The following is a 17,843-nucleotide window of genomic DNA, read 5'->3' as shown; positions in this document are numbered from 1 at the left end:
ACATGACCCCTGCCTGCCCTTGTGAGCCAGTCAACAAATGAATCAAACCACTTGGCAGACGCAGGTGATAAAATACAGGGTCATCAGCACATGGACTGAGGAAGTATTAGCAGCCTGGAAGCCCAGAGGAGGACCCCACCTGGGCAGGGTACTAAGGAAGGACTTTAGGAGAGGGCAGTGCTTGAGCTGATGCCAGCTTCCTGGCAGGGGACTGGCAGGGGAAAACCTAAAGGTGATACAGGAGGTGGATGCTTAGGGATCCTCAGGGTCAACAGATGGACGAGGGAGAGGGATGGGGCCAGGACTTAGCAGGCACCAAGCGAGGCAGGGCCTCAAAAGCCACAGCTATACTCCAAGGGCATTGGGAGGCTGCAGGGGGTTTTAAACAGGGCTGCCCTGAGCACGGTCACTGGGAGTAATCACCAGCACTTACTCTATGCCACACACTGTCTGTCACACACATTAACTCATTTAATCCTCAACACTACCCTGTCATGTAGGTGCTATTCTCATTCCCATTTTATTATTATTTTATTATTGGATTACTTAACCTTTCTCCAAGAAAACCTTTGATTCCTGGGATAAACTAGGTGCTATGTGATTCAGCCCAAGCCCTGAACATCTCTGAGCCTCCACTCCACTCCCAGAGAGGCACAGAGAGGTTGAGTCACTTAGCTCAAGTTGCACAGCTAAAAAGTGGCAGAGCTGGGATTTGAACCCAGGGAATCTGGCTCATTTGCATACTGAATTCAGCCTTATTTTCAATCACACAGGGAGGGTTGACAGGATGGTCTGCCACCAATAGGTATGCAGGCGTGGGGCTGTGCAGCCTTATTGTAAAGAGAAAGTGAGATGGTGCAGGTGGTGCCGGCAGCCCAGGCCTGATATCCAAGCTCCATACGGGGGATCTGTGATTATTATTCTCCTCTTGGCTGGATTTCAAGTGGTTTTACAATTTCCCCCAAACCAGATGGCCTGAGCAGCCGGCCTGGAAGAGGGAAGATTAAAAGGCATTCCTGTGGCCCGGCAGGGTCCCTCCGGTGCCCATGTCCTCTGGGTCTCTTCAAACGGGCCTTGGCCCAAGGGCAGCCAGGCTCCATCCAGATCCTCTGTACCTCCCCTCCTGCCCCAGGAAGGTGGATTCCCTGGAGGGTGAGCTGCATGAGCCCAGGCCCCCTGCCCTGCCTCAGGCACGAGGCTGAGGCCCCCTTCAACTCACTGGGCTCCCTTCAACCATCTCTACCACCCCTTCCCAGCAGTGGCTTGAAGAATGTATTCCTGCTTAAGGAAACGCAGGCTTCCAACCACGTCAAAGTCTCCCGGGCTGGGAGGGGAGCATCAGGAACATGAGCCCCTCTCCCCACTGGGTTTGTCAGGAACGCACAACCTATGAGATTGGCCCCCTGGGTCTCCTGCCGAACAGGCTGCCCTTCGCCACCTCCTAGAGGAGGTGACTGAAGGTGGGGAACCTACAGAGGCACCCACCGTGCCTGTGAAAGAGCTTGATTCTGGGCAAGTCCTGATCAGCTTCTGGTTTGCCCTGTGCCCTTAGCAAGGCCTTGTGGCGCTCTGTGCCTCAGTTTCCCCATATGTGCCATGGGGAATGGGCCTGGAGGTCTGCAAGGCCTTGCCTGCTTTCCTGCCTATGTGTAGGACGGGCCCTGCTGCCCACCCCACAGCCCACCCGAGGAAGAATGAGCACTGAGAGTTCATGGCCAGGGGCAAGGGAGGCTGTCGTGCTCTGTTCTTGGTGAGGATGCTGATAGAACCTGGGCCCACCAGCCCCAGTGAAAAGAATGAGGACTCTGGGGTCAGATGGGCATATGGCAAGTCTCAGCACCCCCGGTTCCCAGCTGTGGAACCCCAGGCCGGTTTCTTAACCTCTCAGAGCCTTTCTCCCACCTGCTCAGGTGAGAGACTTTAATTCCTCCTTCCGAGGGGGTCATAAGGACCCCAAGATTGCAATGCCTCGGGCCTACTCTTCCCCTGCCTGTGGGTGTTAGAGCTTAGCTGACCTTGCCTGAATCCAGGCTCTTCCTCTTGGGTCTTGGACCTTGGGCCACTGATTTCCCCTCCCTGAGCCTTCACTTCTCCCTCCGTAAAATGGGTCAGCAACAGAATGAAGCTGGTGGGCCGGCTGTGGTGACTCAGTCACTTCCTGAGCACCTTGAACCTGCTGCAGGGCGGCGGCGGCATGTGATGGTGTGTGCTCATTCCCGCTTGTTCATTGGCCCCTTTTTCACAAGAGCTGTGGTTGGCCAGATTTTCTGTCCCAGGCAGGAGCTCCTCCCCACCAAGCCTGACCCCAGGCCTGGCTGGAGGGCAGTCCCCAGCGTGCCTGCAGACATCTTCCTCGGGGTGCGGATACAAGAGAGCAGACATGTGGCTCTGATAGCAACCCAGGCTTCCCTCCAGCAGGCAGGGCGGGGGTGGGCCTGCCTGGGTTCATTTAGGGAAGGAGGTGGCAGGACTGGGGGACCTGCAGGATGGACTGTTGAGTGGCCCAGAGCAAGGATTAGAGTGTGCGGCTGCTCTTGCCCCTCTCTCTGCCCTGTGGAGCTGGGGAGACAGGGCGGCTGGTGGCCCCACTACTGCCTCCTCCTCTCTCTTAAGCCAAGCCAGCTTCTCCTGGGCTGTCTGGTGCTCTGCTGGGATAGTGAGTTCTCTCAGATAAGAAGGATTTTAGACATTGTCTTCTCCAACACCAGGCCCCAGTGTGCAGCCTTCCTGGCAGGATCCTCTGGGCCCTGACCTGTATACCCCCGGTGATGGGGAGCTCACTCCCTTTCTGAAAAACAGTGACAGGTAGTGGTGAAAAAAATGGAGGTCCAGCTGACTTGGTCTCAAATTCTGGCTCCTCCACTTCCTAGCTGTGTGACCATAGGCAAGTTCACCATCATCCTGAGCCTGTTTCTTTCCTTGCAAAAGGAGGATAACAGCTTTCACTGCTTCTGCGGTGGCTGCTACTGCTCTATTATTATTTAATGACTTAACCTTTCTCCCAGAAAGCCTTTGATTCCTGGGATAAACAAGGTGCTATGGGATTCAGGCCAAGCCCCCAACACCTTTGAGCCTCCACTCGCCTCCCAGAGCTATCCCTTTCCAGGGAGGTGTATGTCTCAGCGAGAGATAGAACCCAGAGCCAGAGATCATCCCTCAGGAGGGCTCAGTTATCTGCCATCAGCTCAGCCCCTGTCCCAGCTCCCATGACCTGACACGGCCCCACCCCATGTGGCTCCAGCTCCTCCAGGCCTGTGCCCATGAATCACAGCTGTTAAGCCTAATGACATGGTGTGACAGTGTCCATGTGAGCCTGAGACTGAGGCCCGGAGAGGAGATGGGGCTTTTCTGGGTCACACAGCAAACCAGCAACAGGCTAGGGCTGGCACCTGAGCCCCGTAATGCCCACTAGAGATGGCTTGTTTAGGAGTTCATCAAACTGCAGCTTCAATCTGTGAAAACTCTCAACTGGTTTTGCACAGCGTAGTGTGAACTGCCTGAGGAAGGGACTGAGCCCAGATTCCCCAAGCCAATCCTGTGTCCCTGCCTCTGGGGAGCTTGCCCCCTCCCCAGCAGAGTCTGGCAGGGATGGAACTAGCCATTCTTCAGCACTTTCTGCGTGCCAGGCACTGAGCTGCCTGTGAGCATCGCCTCCTGTCTTGTGGGAGAGATTTCTTGTGCCCATTTCAGAAAAAAGAAACTGAGTCTCAGTGAGGAGCAGTCACTCATCCCCAGACACAGTTCCTGAGCAGCCCAGTGCCTAGGGCTGGATGCCACAATGGGCCCCAGGCCCTGGGCTTGGAGATGCTGAGAACAGCATCTCCCAGCTGAGTCCTGGCCTTGCCTGGTGGCTCCCTGTTCCAGGATTATTTGATCAGTGGGGTGCTCTTTAAGGCTGCAGTGTGGGATTGAAGCATAGGGAGCTCCAGGCAGCTGAGAAGTGGCCCAATTATTCATTGAAAATTTCCTTGTTCAATTTTTTTTCTTTTTTTGAGATGGAGTCTCACTCTGTCACCCCGGCTGGAGTGCAATGGCACGATCTCGGCTCACTGCAAGCTCCGCCTCCTGGGTTCAAGCAATTCTCCTACTTCAGCCTCCTGAGTAGCTGGGACTACAGGCGCACACCACCACGCCTAGCTAATTTTTGTATTTTTAGTAGAGATGGGATTTCACCATGTTGGTCAGGCTGGTCTCGAACTCCTGACCTCATGATCTGCCCACCTCAGCCTCCCAAAGTGCTGGGATTACAGGCGTGAGCCACTGTGCCCAGCCTTCCTTGTTTGATTTTTAAATGATTTTTCTTCATTTAGTTTTCTCATTCCCCATCCTCCCTGACCTAGACACTTCCCCAGTTCCTTTTATCTGGGGAAGTATTGCGGGCTGGTCCCCTGGGCTCCCGGGCCAGGATGGGCTGGCCTCCTCCACAGGACACTCCTGTCCTCCCAACACAGACCGCTTGAGACCCCCTAGAGAACACAGCCCGCTCTGTTTTCCACGGGTCTTTTCCAGGAGACCCCAGCTCATCTGCGTCTCTGTGGGAGCGCCCCTGGAGGGGACACACGTGGGGCAGTGCGTGGAGCCCACATGGGGGATGAGAGCGGCTAATGTGTTAGGGACCTTAGCTAAGTCACTTCCCTTGGCTGGGCCTCAGTATTTCCATCTGTGCAGTGGGGATAGGGGGTGGACTCCACCTGCCCCTGGGGTCTCCCAGCAATCAGGGACCAAGACTCCTGTGTCAGGGATCAGGCCTGAACACAGGGCTCCAGGGAGCAGCAGCCTGACTCTCACCCCCTTGTGCACAATCCTGCCCTGTTCCTGCCCCCGCCTCATGGCAAGTCTTCCTCTGTGAGCTGGGCTGCATTCGTTGTACGTCTGGCTAGACATGGGGCTGCTCCACACATCTGGGAAGGACATGCAGGTTCTTCCCAGGTCCTGCTCTGTCAGTTTCCCCGAAGGGCTGTGGCCCACACACCTGCTTCTGCCCCATGTGTGCTCTGGGAAGGGCACATGGCAGCAGAGTCTGAAGAGTTGGCTGTGTGAACATGGCCACGTGTAACTCAATTGCAGCCCTCAGTCTCCATGTCTGTGAAATGGATTGGCTGGGTGACCCCCAAGGTCTCTCTGAACAGGGCCGTTAGTGCCCCAGCTCCCTTCTGGAAGCGTCAGCCTCTAGCTGAGTCTACTCATGCTGCGGCCTCTGCAGAGCTGTCTTGAAGGCACTGCACGAGGGTCACCACCTCAGTGGGGAGTGTGTGGGAAGTGGGAGGAGGAGGGGGCTGGGGCTTGCACAGGGGAAGGCCCCAGGCTCGGAGCAGCCCCGCCCTCCTGGTTCTCGGCCCGAGGGAGACCCCTGCTGTCCGGTGTGCTAGTCCCGTTTTCCTATTCCAGGGCCCCCGAGGACCGGACGGACCAGCTGGGGAGCAAGGGTCCAGGGGCCTGAAGGTACCGACCCCTAGGGCCTGCCCTTCCTCACTCCTCCGACACTGGGTCAGGAATCATGAACAAGGCTCACACCTCCTCAGAACGATGCCCCTTAGGGACAACAAAGGGAGCCCCGTGGAGGCTGCAGGGCTCTTTCTGAGAGCTCAGCCCTTCCACTCCTCCTGACCCCTCACTGCAAGCCCAATAAAGAGAAAGCAAGAAAGGAGGAGGGAGATCATACACGTCCTCAGACCCTTTCCCCGGACCCCAAACCCTACCAGGCCCCTGGCAGCCCCATCCCTAGGAAGGGGTCCTTGGTTCTCCACCTGGAGCAGCTGGTGACAGTGGCGAGCCACTCCCCTTGTCAGGCCTTAGTTTTCCCATCTGCACTGTGGAGAGGGGGCAGACTCCGTGGCCTCAAACGGGTTCCTTTTATCTCCCATGTGGAGGGGTCCCTTTTTGGGAAACGGTCCTCCCAAGCACCCTCTCCCACCTTCACGTGCTCTGCTTCCCACAGGGCCCTCCAGGACCCCAGGGCAGACCGGGCCAGCCTGGACAGCAGGTATGTCAGGCCAAGGCCAAGCAGGCCAGCCGCAGGCCCCCTCCCTGCTCCCTGCTTTGTGATCTGAGCCTGTAATGACCCCCACATGTGCTTCCAGGGTGTGGCTGGTGAGCGAGGCCACTTGGGCTCTCGAGGCTTTCCTGTAAGTAGCACCAGTTCTTGAAAATCTCTACATGGGGCTTTTGGTCAGGGGGTGGGGTGTGGATAATAACCACTTTTACCAAGTTCCTGTCCTTCTGTGGAAACCCCGAAGGTTCTGGTTGCCACCCGCCCTGCACTGAAGCCCCTCCAGCACATCCCCACTTCTCTGGGTCTCAGCCTTCCCATCTGTCACCCGGTGTGGGAGGAGGGGACCCAAATACACTAGGATGGCTTGCTTGAAGTCAAGGCAGGGCAGAGAAGGCCATGGAGGGCCTAAGGTCACCTTTGCTTTGTCTCTGCAGGGCATCCCGGGTCCCTCAGGCCCCCCAGGCACCAAGGGCCTCCCAGGAGAACCGGTAAGAGCCCTTCCCTTCCCTCTTCTGCCTCTTTGCTGCTGGCACCTGGGGGTGTGGGCCAGGTGGTCAGATAAGGAGAAGGGTTGGAAAGGGACCATGCCTGGCCTCTAACCCCCGGTGGGCCAGGCCTTGGGGTTGGTGGCGAGTACTAAGCCAAGAGCTCTGAGTTTGAGGCTCAGCTCACTTGGCTTCCGGCCTATTTGCTGGCCAGGAAAATGGGGGTGATTGTCTCTGCCTTGCCATTCTGTTATGAACATGAAATGTGAAAATGTATAGGTAGTGCTTGGCACAGTGAAAGGCAGGAGGGAGGGAGGGAAGAGAAGAGAAAATGAAAAAGCTGACCAGGAACTGCAGAGTCCAGCATGGCTGGAGTGGAAAGTAGGACCTCAGAAAGGGCAGGAGGAGGCAGCAGGCACCAGTCACCCAAGGCCACGGGGACGCTGTGCTTTTTGTCCCAAGGGCAACAGGGAACCATGGAAGGGCTTGAAGCAGAAAGGGCGATCAGCTTGCCTTCCAGAAGATGTCCCTGGAAGGACAGGTGTGGGGGGACAGTCCAGGAGCCCCATGAGGAGGCTGGAGAGTGGTGCTACAAGAGGTGGCAGGGAGAGGACAGAATCTCCAGGGGGCTAGAAGGATGACTTCTGCACAGGGCAGGGGAGGACAGGAGGCTCCCGTCCTCAAGGCCGCTGCTGCATTCCCACATCTTGAGGCCCAAGGAGTCACCCTTTTGAACGGTGGGTTGGCTGGGGGTGGGGGTTTCCAGACATGGATCCGAGGTGGAAGAGCATTCCAGGCAGGGGCAACAGATGAGCAAGACTCAAGAGCTAGGAGGTTTCTGATCAGGGAGGGCCCCCTGGGCTTTAGGTGGGTGGATAGGAGAGTGTGCAGCTGTGTTGGAGGGAGTATGACAGATACCAGTGGTGAAGAGGGGCTGCAGACACCAGGACCCTCGGTGTGGCTGGGGCAGACTAGGGGTGTGCTTCAGAGTCCCTGGTTCTGGGGGTCAGCTCCCTCACTCACCCCTCCAGATCCCAAAGAGGGCCCAGGCTGGCTTCTCCCAACTGTCTGTGTGTGTCTGTCTTCCAGGGCCCTCAAGGACCCCAGGGGCCAACTGGGCCTCCAGGAGAGATGGGACCCAAGGTGAGTGTGAGAGACCCTTATTCGTCCCATGATGCTGCTGGGGATGTATCCGCCCTTCCCTTTCCTCCTCCCCAGGAGCCTCTTTCTGCCGTTCCCTGTCCTGGCCCAGGGAGATGGTCATGTACCATGTAGTTCAGAGAAGGGTGGACGCCCTGGCAGAGAGGGTAGACCCATCCTGGTGGCATAGGTTGAGGAGCTGGGCTCCTAGTCCAGGGGCATTGGGTGGGACGCAGAGGTGCCAGGACCCTTGTGGGGGTTGGCATTGCCTCTTTGGGCATCACTGGAAGCATGGATGCTTCCCAACCTTGACCTTGCTGGGACTTTGCCCCAGCAGAGGTTTGACTGTCAATCCAGCCCCCAAGGGTCATGCAGCAAGAAACTTGTAAGGATCCTCGGACACCCCTGCCTTATCCGGAGGGAAAAACCAAGCCCCAGGGTTTATGCAAGGGCTGCAGCCATGCCCACGATGATAACTCAGGGCTGCTTTCCACCCGCCTCATGCTGGCTCAGCTTTAGAGAGAAGGGTTAGAATCACTTGGCCCTAAACACAGCATCCAATGGCTTCCTCCCCCGTCTTTTTGTGAATCATGAAATTTTCTTCCCTCTGCTTGCCGAAGGGCTCCTAGTGTGGTAAACCACACTTGTGGGGCGGGAGAAGGCTCTAGAAGCCTCTGGGTAGTCCCAAAGCTCAGCCAGCCTGGGCCCACTCCCAGCCCCCTAGTTCCAGCTCCAGGCTCCAAGAAGCTACAGGCTGCTCCCACTTCTGCATCTCTTGTGCTGTGTGACCCTGGCCATGTCTCTTGCCCTCTCGGAGCCTCAGTTACCCCCTTGCTTACAACCAGGGGGCAGCTCTTGCTCTAGGAGGGACCAATGGCGTTTTCTTTCAGGGGCCGCCGGGTGCAGTGGGAGAACCGGGCCTTCCTGGGGAAGCCGGGATGAAGGTGAGGTGGGATGAAAGAAAAGAAAAATGACTTGTTGAAACCAGCTCCCAGATGGCGGCCACATCCTCTCCATGGAAGAGAAATGGGCCTTTCTTGTGGCTGGGATAATGGGTTCTCTGTGCTCCTGGCTGGGGAGTGGGGCCTTGTTAGGGCCAGAGTGGAGTGTGGAGCCCCCACCAGTGCCCTCTGCCAGGCAATGTTTTTTCGGGCACCTGCCCCTGCCTCCACGCTGGGGTGGCTGTACCTCCTGGCCTCATGCGATACCATCTGCAGCTCGGTGCCAGTGCCCCTCATTACCTGCTGAGAAACAGGTACCCATTGATACATGGACCCTGGGGAGAGCCCCCTCCCCATTCTGCTGTTGGAAGAAGACGCTGTTCCCCTTGGAGGCCCCAGAGCTGATGAGCGATGCTGGCTAGCCCATGGACATTGTTGAGGCAGGGCCCAGGGGAGCCCGCAGAGGGGCTGTGAGACTTGAGTCCAGTCACCCCCTTCCATGCCTAAGTCTCCCTGTCATTCAAACTCCCTGGGGCTGTCAGGCTTGGCCTAGTCCCAAAATCCTTTGCTCAAACACCAATGAAGAAAACCACCCCACATAGAAAACTGATAGAAGCGGGATTGTTTCCACTGGAGCAGGGCTGGGGGCTCAGAGCTCTGCCCTCCTCCTGTGCCCCTAGACACCAGCAGGGAGCATAGCTTGAAAATTCTCCAGTGAGAAAGACCCTTTTAGGGCCTTTATGCAGGGGGCAGGTGACATTTATTCCGGCTCATTTAGGGCTTCCTCATTGTTTGGGTTTCTCTTCAAGTCTCTCAAGGAAGAATAAAGTCACATAGTTGCCACTGCTGCATCCAAGGCTCCTGGAACCAGACTGCCCGGGTTCGGATCCTGAATCTGTCACTGACTAGTCTCGCAAGAGCTTGGGCTCCTTACTGAACTCCCCCAGTGCCTCTGATGCTTCACCTCTAAAAGAATACCTTTCCTTGCAGAGCTGTCTTGAAAGTCAAATATGTTAATATAAAAACTGATGTCCTCAGCCTGGGCAATGTAGTGAGACCCCATCTCTACAAAAAATTTAAAAATCTGCTGGGCATGGTGGCGCATGCCTGTGGCCCTAGCTACTGGAGAGGCTGAGGTGGGAGGATCACCTGAGCCTGGGAGATCAAGGCTGCAGTGAGCTGTGATTACCCCACTGCACCCCAGTCTGGGCGACAGAATGAGACCTTGTTTCAAAAAACAAAACAAAACAAAAGTCCTTAGAACAGTACAGTTAGTTATTAATAGGATGATGGTGGTGGTGTTGGTGCTAATGGTCCTCCTGTCCCGGCGTGGGAGAAGAAGTCCGTGGACAAGGCTTACTTGGAACAGGAGCTCTGGTTGGTGTTTTACGATTTCTCTGTGGTCCCTGGGAAGAAGGACCTTCCCCAGCTCCTCCTCCCACACCCCAAAGTCAGAGCTGGTGGAAACAGGAAGGGGTGGCGAGAGCTGGGGCTGGCCCTACCCACCCTCATGGACTTTTGTTCCGCTTCTCCTAGGGTGACCTTGGACCCCTGGGCACCTCTGGGGAGCAGGGCCTCACTGGGCAACGGGTAAGTTGAAGCAATTTATTCTTCCTGAAAGCCCCCAGGGTGTATGGGTGCAGCGGGGGAAGAGACCGGCTTTTCTCAATCTCCCTAAGCCTCAGTTTCCTCAGTTACAGAAATACACTATGAATGTCTACAGCCTCGCCCAGTGTCTCTTGGTAGGCCCGCATTTCCACAGTGTAGAGAAAGGCATTTTGTGGTCTGTAGTCCCAGCTACTCGGGGGGCTGAGGCAGGAGAATCGCTTGAACCCGGGAGTTGGAGGTTGTGGTGAGCCAAGATCATGCCACTGCACACCAGCCTGGGAGACAGAGGAAGACTCCATCTCAAAAAAAAAAAAAAAAAAAAAAAAAAAGAAGAAGAAGGATGCTGAGGTTCAGTCGAGTCTCGGCAGGAAAGAGAATGATGAGCACGCATCCTGTGCCCACTGTGTGTCGGGCACTTTTCTCGAGGCACAGGGAGCACAGCAGTGAGTAACAGAGACCTGTCTCTGGAGCTTGCATTCTAGCGGGTTGATAAGTGATACCTGCCATGGGTACAAGAGGAGCACAGACCACCCAACTGGCACATCGTTGCCATCCTGCACCTGACTGCCCCTGAGGCCCTTTCCAGCGCAGACTCTGAACAGCGATGAATTCTAAAAGCAGAGAGAGACCCAAACTTAATTTGATGGCCATTTCAAGAACTGTTGTCCAGGGGCATCTCTGGAACTGGAAGGGCAAGCGTGGTTGAGGGTCAGCCAGGGACTCTGTTCTTGCTGTCATTCCCGAGCTTGCTGGGAAGAAAAGTCGAAAGACTGGCTTCCCTTTCCTCATCTGAGAAGTGGGATTCCACCAAGCAGTTCCATGCAGGCTTACTCCAGCTCCAGTAACAGTATCTCACATGGCTGCCAGGTGTGGGGCGCTTACGCCATACCTTACAGCAACCCTTGAAGAAGGTGGTGTCAGCCCCATTTTTCAGATGAAAAAACAGATGCCCATGAGACCTAAGTAGTTTGCTTGTGGTCAAACAGCCAGTCAATGAGAAACCAAGAAGTAGCATTGACATCTGGCTGATGTCAAAGCCTGTCTTTAACTACTAGGCCACTCCGCAGCCCAGCCAACCAGCCTAGAGATGATGTTCAGGACAAATCCATGACAAGCACCTTCTAAATTCGTGACCTCATGTAGCCCCCACCCACATCACCCTGCAGAGGGAGCTGTCGGTAGCTTGGGGGTCTGCTCCCCCTTTCTGGAGAGCCGAGGGTGGGCACCTCAACCTTCCTGTTCATTTGCTAACTCAGCCCCTGGCTACCATGCACCCACTGTGTGCCAGGGCCCCCAGGGTCCTACTGCCTGGAGATCCATGGGTCGGTGTCCTGCCCCAGGGAGGGGGAAGAAAGGAAAAGCACACCGGGGCCTCCTCCCCAGTAACATCTCCTCTTTCTCAATCACCTTTTCCAGGGAGAGCCAGGCCTCGAGGGTGACAGTGGCCCCATGGGACCTGATGGGCTGAAGGTAAGTGCCCTTTTAGGGCAGGGCCTGGGGACCCTGGCAGGGCATTGCTTTCCCATCCAAGACCTAAGTCTCCTCCCAGAAACACTGTGTTCCCATAGGGATCTGAGATGAGAGCTCCAGCTCCCACTGACAGCAGGGTGGGGAAGCGTCAGCAGTGTCCAGCAGCCACCTCCCACCCTGCCCTCTGCACTACCTGCTCAGGTGGGACTAGGGCCATCACCACCTTCCAGTCTTTCCTGCTACCCTTCTTAAAATATCAGCTTCTCTAGGCTAAGGGTGATTCCTGAGCACCGGCACTACCCCAGGCCCAGAGCCAGGGTCTTCGGTCTCTGTTATCTTCCAAATATCCTAGAAGGTCAGGAAAATAATAATTACCACCAATGACTTATAAGCCACAATTTAGGGAGGACGAGTCACACACATACCAGGTACAACGCTAAGCCCTTTACCAGCTGGATCCATAGGACAACGGAAGTTCTGTCTTTAGATGAGGAAACTGAGACTCAGAGCGGTGAAGGAACTTGCCCAAGGACACACCGCTAGCAACTGGCCATCCAGGACCCAAATCTGGGCCCGTTTGGCTACAAAGCCTCTGTTCGCTCTGCTGTGCCATGCATCCATTCTAAAGGCGAAAAGGCTGAGGCTCAGAGGAAGGCATAGATATATTCAGGACCTATGGCTGTGAGTGAGGATCCAAAATTCAAACCCATGGCTCACAGGTGCCAAAGCCTGCTGGCCCAACTCGACCCTGCTGCTCCCTGAGAGCCTCCTGTCAGCCACAAATGTCAGGACTCTGAAGAGGCACCTTAGCTCACCTGAATTGCAGGTGGGCAGGCGGGCACTGTCCTCTGACTCTCCAGACCCATCTCCAGCCAGGCCAGTCCCTGGCCTCCGTCTTGGGCCCGACTCTGACCCCACAGGTGGGCTTTCCCCGAGGCTGGCTGGTCACCTTGCGCAAGTCAGCTCCCCAGCCCAGGGTCCTGAGGACCATGTATCCCCTCTCACCCACCTACTCTCCAGGTGACCTCGGAGAAGCAGACCCCTTCTCTGAACCTCAGTTTCCCCATCCACAGGCTTCTGCCCATCCTCATTACCCCCCTCCCCACAGTCTCCCAGGGTGCCTTAGTGACCAGCCCCTGCTGACTCCTCACGTTTTCTTGCAAGAGCGAGAGCGCCCCCTGTCTATCATCTGCCTGCCTTGTCACCCCCAACCCTGCTGCATCCAAGGGTACAGCCGCGTCCCAAGACCCAGAGCATTTGACAGCTGCTCCACACCCTTTGCCAGTGCCTGCTACACTGGGTGGTGATGCTGATGAAGGTCATGGCTAAAATGCTTTGGGCACTTGCCACGTGCCCAGTGCCACCCACCCAAAGGGCTTTATGTGAATTAACTCGTTTAATAATTAATCTTCCCAGCAACTCTCCCAAGCTTGATACATTACCGTCCCCATTAGACAGATGAGGAAACTGGGGCACAAAGCAGTAGCCTTCTCACTCCACTCTGGGCGGCCACCTTTCTTCTTCGAATGTCCACTGAGGCGGGCAGGAGGGGGTCTTCCAACCTGGGTGCCTCGTGCAGTCTTCTGCCTCCACCTTGCATGGCTTTTTGGCCCTGGCTTCATCCTCTTCCCTCCCTTCAAAGCCAGTTCTACCTGAGTCCTTGTGCTCAAATGCACAGCATCTTCCCTGGTCTTTACATGAATCCCAGGAGAGACCCATTTTCTTAAGGCATTTGTCCAGGAATCACCCCTCATGGTGAAAACTGCGTCTCGAATATGCACAGCACTTTATAGTTTATAGAGTGCTTTTACACCCGTTATCTCTTTGCTGATGTCCAGCTGACAGTGGCGATGGTGGTGGTGACCAATAATAGTTAGCTTTTATCCAGCATTCACATGCCAGACACGCTGCTAAGCTATTTACATGGTTTATCTCTTTCAATCCTTGCAGTAATCCTTTGATCCTGATTTTACAAACGAGGAAACTTGCCCAGGGTCACACAACTATTCAATAGCGGTAGCAAGATTTGAACTTAGGCAGCATAACCCGAGGGATGAGGGAGGCATCGTCCCCTGAGCAGAGAATCTTGGAATTAGAAGGAGCCAGAACCCCAGGTTCACACAGCACTGACTCACTCGGTGGTATTAGGGAGTCTCCATCTCTCTGCACTTCAGTTGTCCCATCTGTAACTGAAGAGGGTTAAGGAAGGTGACTTGCAAGGCTCCTCTGAGCACTGGTAGATGTCTGAGGATTTGGGGCATCTCTAGGAACCCCCGGAGACTGCTCTGCATGAGATTCACAAAGACGCCCACCCCAGGGGTCCAGTTAGCCCCTGGAGTGTGGTCTTAGGCAGATCCCAGGTGAGGGCCCTTTGCTGAAAACCCGACCAGCCACCTGGAACAGGCTGTCTGCCTCTGACAGTTAGGAGAACAGGTGGCCAGGACGACAAGCCAGAAATGGAATCCCAGAGCCAGAGGAGTCTGCAGCAGAGTTATCCAGGCCACCCCCTGTCTTCATGCCAGGCTGTGCTTAGAAGCTGAGGCTCTCAGCGGGAAGGGATCCAGGCACAACTTTGTGCCCAGATCTGCTCTACACTGGCCCACACCTCAGCTCAGAGTCTCCTGCCTTTATCTGTGCCATCTCTGGACCCCTCCATTGAAAAATCTGCCCAACTGAACTAGAAACTGCCCCAGCAACTCCCTCACACCCACCTCCTGCCCCAGAGCTCAGGCCCCAGCAGGCCCAGCTTGAATCAATGAGCAATCATGAGTTGCTCTCTCAAACCTCTCTTCTGGGCAGGGCCAAGCCCCAGGCTCCAGCTTCATGCCCTCCACTTCCTGTGCTCTCTCTCCTCTGGATGCACACCAGTTTATCAGTGTCCCTTGTAAAGCTTGGCACTGGGGGACAGAACTGGTAAAGACACACTATGCTTTTCCAAGCCTGCTCTTCTCGCCCATCCCTTCCTCGTACCTGTGACTTCATGTCCTCTCCCATGGGTCTCCCTGAACAGTCACAGCTAAGCCAGTGCAGATTGACCACAGGCCCCAGGCCTGCCAGCCCCGATGGAGACCACCTTCTGATGGACGCCGCCCCTCAGCAGCCATGCCCGTGCTGCACTCCACACCTGCCCCCAATCTCTCTGAGTACACAAAGATTACCATGATGAGATAAGGCAAGCTTAGAGTGACGCTGATTGCTTCAAAACCATAAAAAGCCCATGCCAGCCTGGTGCGGTGGCTCACACCTGTAATCCCAGCACTTTGGAAGGCTGAAGTGGGTGGATCATCTGAGGTCAGGAGTTCGAGACCAGCCTAGCCAACATGGTGAAACCCTGTCTCTACTAAAAATACAAAAATTAGCCAGGCATGGTGGCGCGTGCCTGTAGTCCCAGCTAGTTGGTAGGCAGGGGCAGGAGAATCACTTGAACCTGGGAGGTGGAAGTTGCAGTGAGTTGAGATCATGCCACTGCACTCCAGCCTGGGCGACAGAATGAGATCCACTTAAAAAAAAAAAAGCCCATGCCAAGGGTTGCCTTTCCAAGGAAATAACCTCAGGTGCCCCAAAGGCCCGAAGCCCCAGGAAGACCTTGGCTACAGCCCTATCACTGTAAAGAGGATATGCTTAGGATCCTGCTTCAAAGTCCAGCCCCACCACTAGCCAGTTGTGGGCCTCTGGGCCAGACGACTTGATTTAGCTCTGCCTCAGTTTCCTCTTCTGTAAAATGGAACTAAAAGCAGACCAGCCTTGGAAAGCTTTGTGGGGATTAAGTCAGTTAATAGATGTTAAAGGACTCAGACTATGGTCCTGACATGGTTAGTGCTATGTAAATGTTAGCTCCATCCACTCCCCAGAGAAAGTATTCTGCAGCCAATAAGAATGATCGTCGCCGGGTGCGGTGGTTCACACCTGTAATCCCAGCACTTTGGGAGGCTGAGGCGGGTGGATTACCTGAGGTCAGGAGTTCGAGACCAGCCTCAACATGGCAAAACCCCGTCTCTACTAAAAGCACAAAATTAGCCAGGCGTAGTGGTGCATGCCTGTAATCTCAGCTACTCGGGAGGCTGAGGGAGGAGAAGTGTTTGAAGCCGGGAGGAGGAGGTTGCGGTGAGCCGAGATCGCGCCATTGCACTCCATTGGGCAACAAGAGCGAAACTCCGTCTCAAAAAAAATAAACAAAAATAAAAGAATGATCGCCATGCACAGCCCAGAGCAGTGGGAGGGCACGTTCACCATAGAGCAAAGCAATAACTATAAAAAACAAAGATGGAGACCGGCAGTCCAGTGGGCTTGTGTCTTTAGAGCTTAGTTTACTGCTGACCGATTCATTGCCTTGGGAGAGTTGCTTCACTGCCCTGAGCCTGGTACATACCATCCAAACTGTTACTTACCATTTATTATTATTATTATTATTCATTGTTTTTGTGTCATCAAGGATTGAAAATGCATCTCAGAAAAATGGAAAGAGTGGTTCTGAGAGGGAGAATTGGGTGAATTTTCTTTCTTGATGAAAATTTCTTTCAGCTAGGTGCAGCAGCTCATACCTGTAATCCCAGCACTTTGGGAAGCTGAGGTGGGAGAATTGCTTGAGCCCAGCAGTTGGAGACCAGCCTGGGCAATGGTCTTCAACTCCTGGGCTCAAGCTCTCTTGTAGCAAGACCCCATTTCTACAAAGAAATTTTTTTTTAATTAGCTGGGCATGGTGGCATGTGCCTGTAGTCCCAGCTACTTGGGAGGCTGAGGCAAGAGGATTGCTTGAGCCCAGGAGGTCGAGGCTGCAGTGACCTATAATTGCTCCTCTGCACTCCAGCCTGGGAGAGTGAGACTTTGTCTAAAAGAAAAAAAAAAAAATCTGCTTCATAAGACTTGTTCTCCCAATGTGTCTAAGTTGGAGAGAAATTGCCCTTGTCTCCTGTGAACTCCGTGGGATGGGTGCAGTCAGGACCCCGGCTTATCTCTGAGTCACTCTGCCCTTCCCAGCCCAGGCCCAGGCAGGGACACATGGGAACCTCTATGTCTGGGATGCGTCCTGTGCAAGCTTAGAACTACAATGGGCTTGGCAGCCGAGTCACAGCACCCTGCCTTTTTGGCAGCAGAGGGAACTATTGGGAATCTAGGGACCAGTTGGCTGTGGATGCCTGAATGGAGCCCTGAGGTTTGGGGCCTCTGATGCACTTGGCAACTAACTTATTCTCTCTCTCTCTCCTCTCTTCATGCCCTGCCACCCAGGGGGACAGGGGAGACCCAGGGCCTGACGGAGAACATGGCGAGAAAGGCCAGGAAGGGCTGATGGGTGAGGACGGGCCCCCCGGCCCCCCTGGCGTCACTGGTGTCCGGGTGAGTGTGCAGGCCCCTTGCAGCGCCTGGGGCTCTGGGGTACCCTGAACTCTCATGCCTGTGCAGGCAGCTGGGCGGGAGGTCTTTTGCCACTGAAGGATCTTCTGCTGTGGTCCTTTCTCCACCTAGCAGTTTGCTAGATAACCAATCTGCTTAATGCTCCATGGCTCTGGAGAACAACATCGGTTACTCATCCTCCCAGCTGCCCTGCCCTGTGCAAACCTGGCCCCTGCAGACCTCATCTCATCCATCCCCCATATCCAGACACACTAAACTTTTTTCAGTTCCTTGGACAAGCTGTGGCCCTTACCCCTGGGCCTTTGCACATGCTCTGTCTAGGACACTCTCCCTTCCTCACTCCCCTGTCACCTGCTTAAGTCCTATTTGGCCTTCAGGTATCACCATAGGCATCACCTGCTCCAAAAAGCCATCCCTGCCCCCAGGCTGGACCATGAGCCCTCAGGGACATGCATAACCTTCAGTGTATGTCTTGGCTCCATGAAGACCAAGACCTTTTCTGGCCTTCATTTACGTCTTTAACAGTGCCTTGGCCAGGTGCGGTGGTTCATGCCTGTAATCCCAGCACTTTGGGTGGCCGAGGCGGGCGGATCACTTGAGGTCAGGAGTTGGAGACCAGCCTGGCCAACATGGTGAAACCCCGTCTCTACTAAAAATGTAAAAATTAGGCAGACATGGTGGCGCATGCCTATAGTCTCTGTTACTCAGCAGGCTGAGGCAGGAGAATCACTTGAACCTGGGAGGCAGGGGTTGCAATGAGCCGACATTGTGCCACTGCACTCCAGCCTGGGCAACAGAACGAGACTCTGTCACAAAAACAAAAAACAAACAAAGAAATTAAAAAAAACAAAAAAA

The 17,843-nt window shown here is 55.0% G+C and overlaps 1 protein-coding gene across 8 annotated transcripts in view; it reads left to right on the top strand.

Annotated features, from left to right (window-relative positions):
* Window positions 1-17,843, top strand: part of COL27A1 (collagen type XXVII alpha 1 chain) — a 158,221-nt gene that overhangs the window by 103,781 nt on the left and 36,597 nt on the right. For 7 of the 8 annotated variants that reach the window (XM_055271342.2, XM_063636823.1, XM_063636824.1 and 4 more), the window contains 9 exons: window positions 5,389-5,442; window positions 5,939-5,983; window positions 6,081-6,125; window positions 6,427-6,480; window positions 7,567-7,620; window positions 8,508-8,561; window positions 10,095-10,148; window positions 11,583-11,636; window positions 16,863-16,970. In XM_055271342.2, the coding sequence (XP_055127317.1) occupies window positions 5,389-5,442; window positions 5,939-5,983; window positions 6,081-6,125; window positions 6,427-6,480; window positions 7,567-7,620; window positions 8,508-8,561; window positions 10,095-10,148; window positions 11,583-11,636; window positions 16,863-16,970 (522 nt within the window). The remainder of the gene's footprint in view (window positions 1-5,388; window positions 5,443-5,938; window positions 5,984-6,080; window positions 6,126-6,426; window positions 6,481-7,566; window positions 7,621-8,507; window positions 8,562-10,094; window positions 10,149-11,582; window positions 11,637-16,862; window positions 16,971-17,843) is intronic. The other variant, XM_063636822.1, reaches the window with a different exon arrangement.

Source organism: Symphalangus syndactylus, chromosome 3, assembly GCF_028878055.3.
Source record: "Symphalangus syndactylus isolate Jambi chromosome 3, NHGRI_mSymSyn1-v2.1_pri, whole genome shotgun sequence".
Lineage (NCBI taxonomy): Eukaryota > Metazoa > Chordata > Mammalia > Primates > Hylobatidae > Symphalangus > Symphalangus syndactylus.
This window is presented reverse-complemented; position numbering and strand designations above follow the sequence as displayed.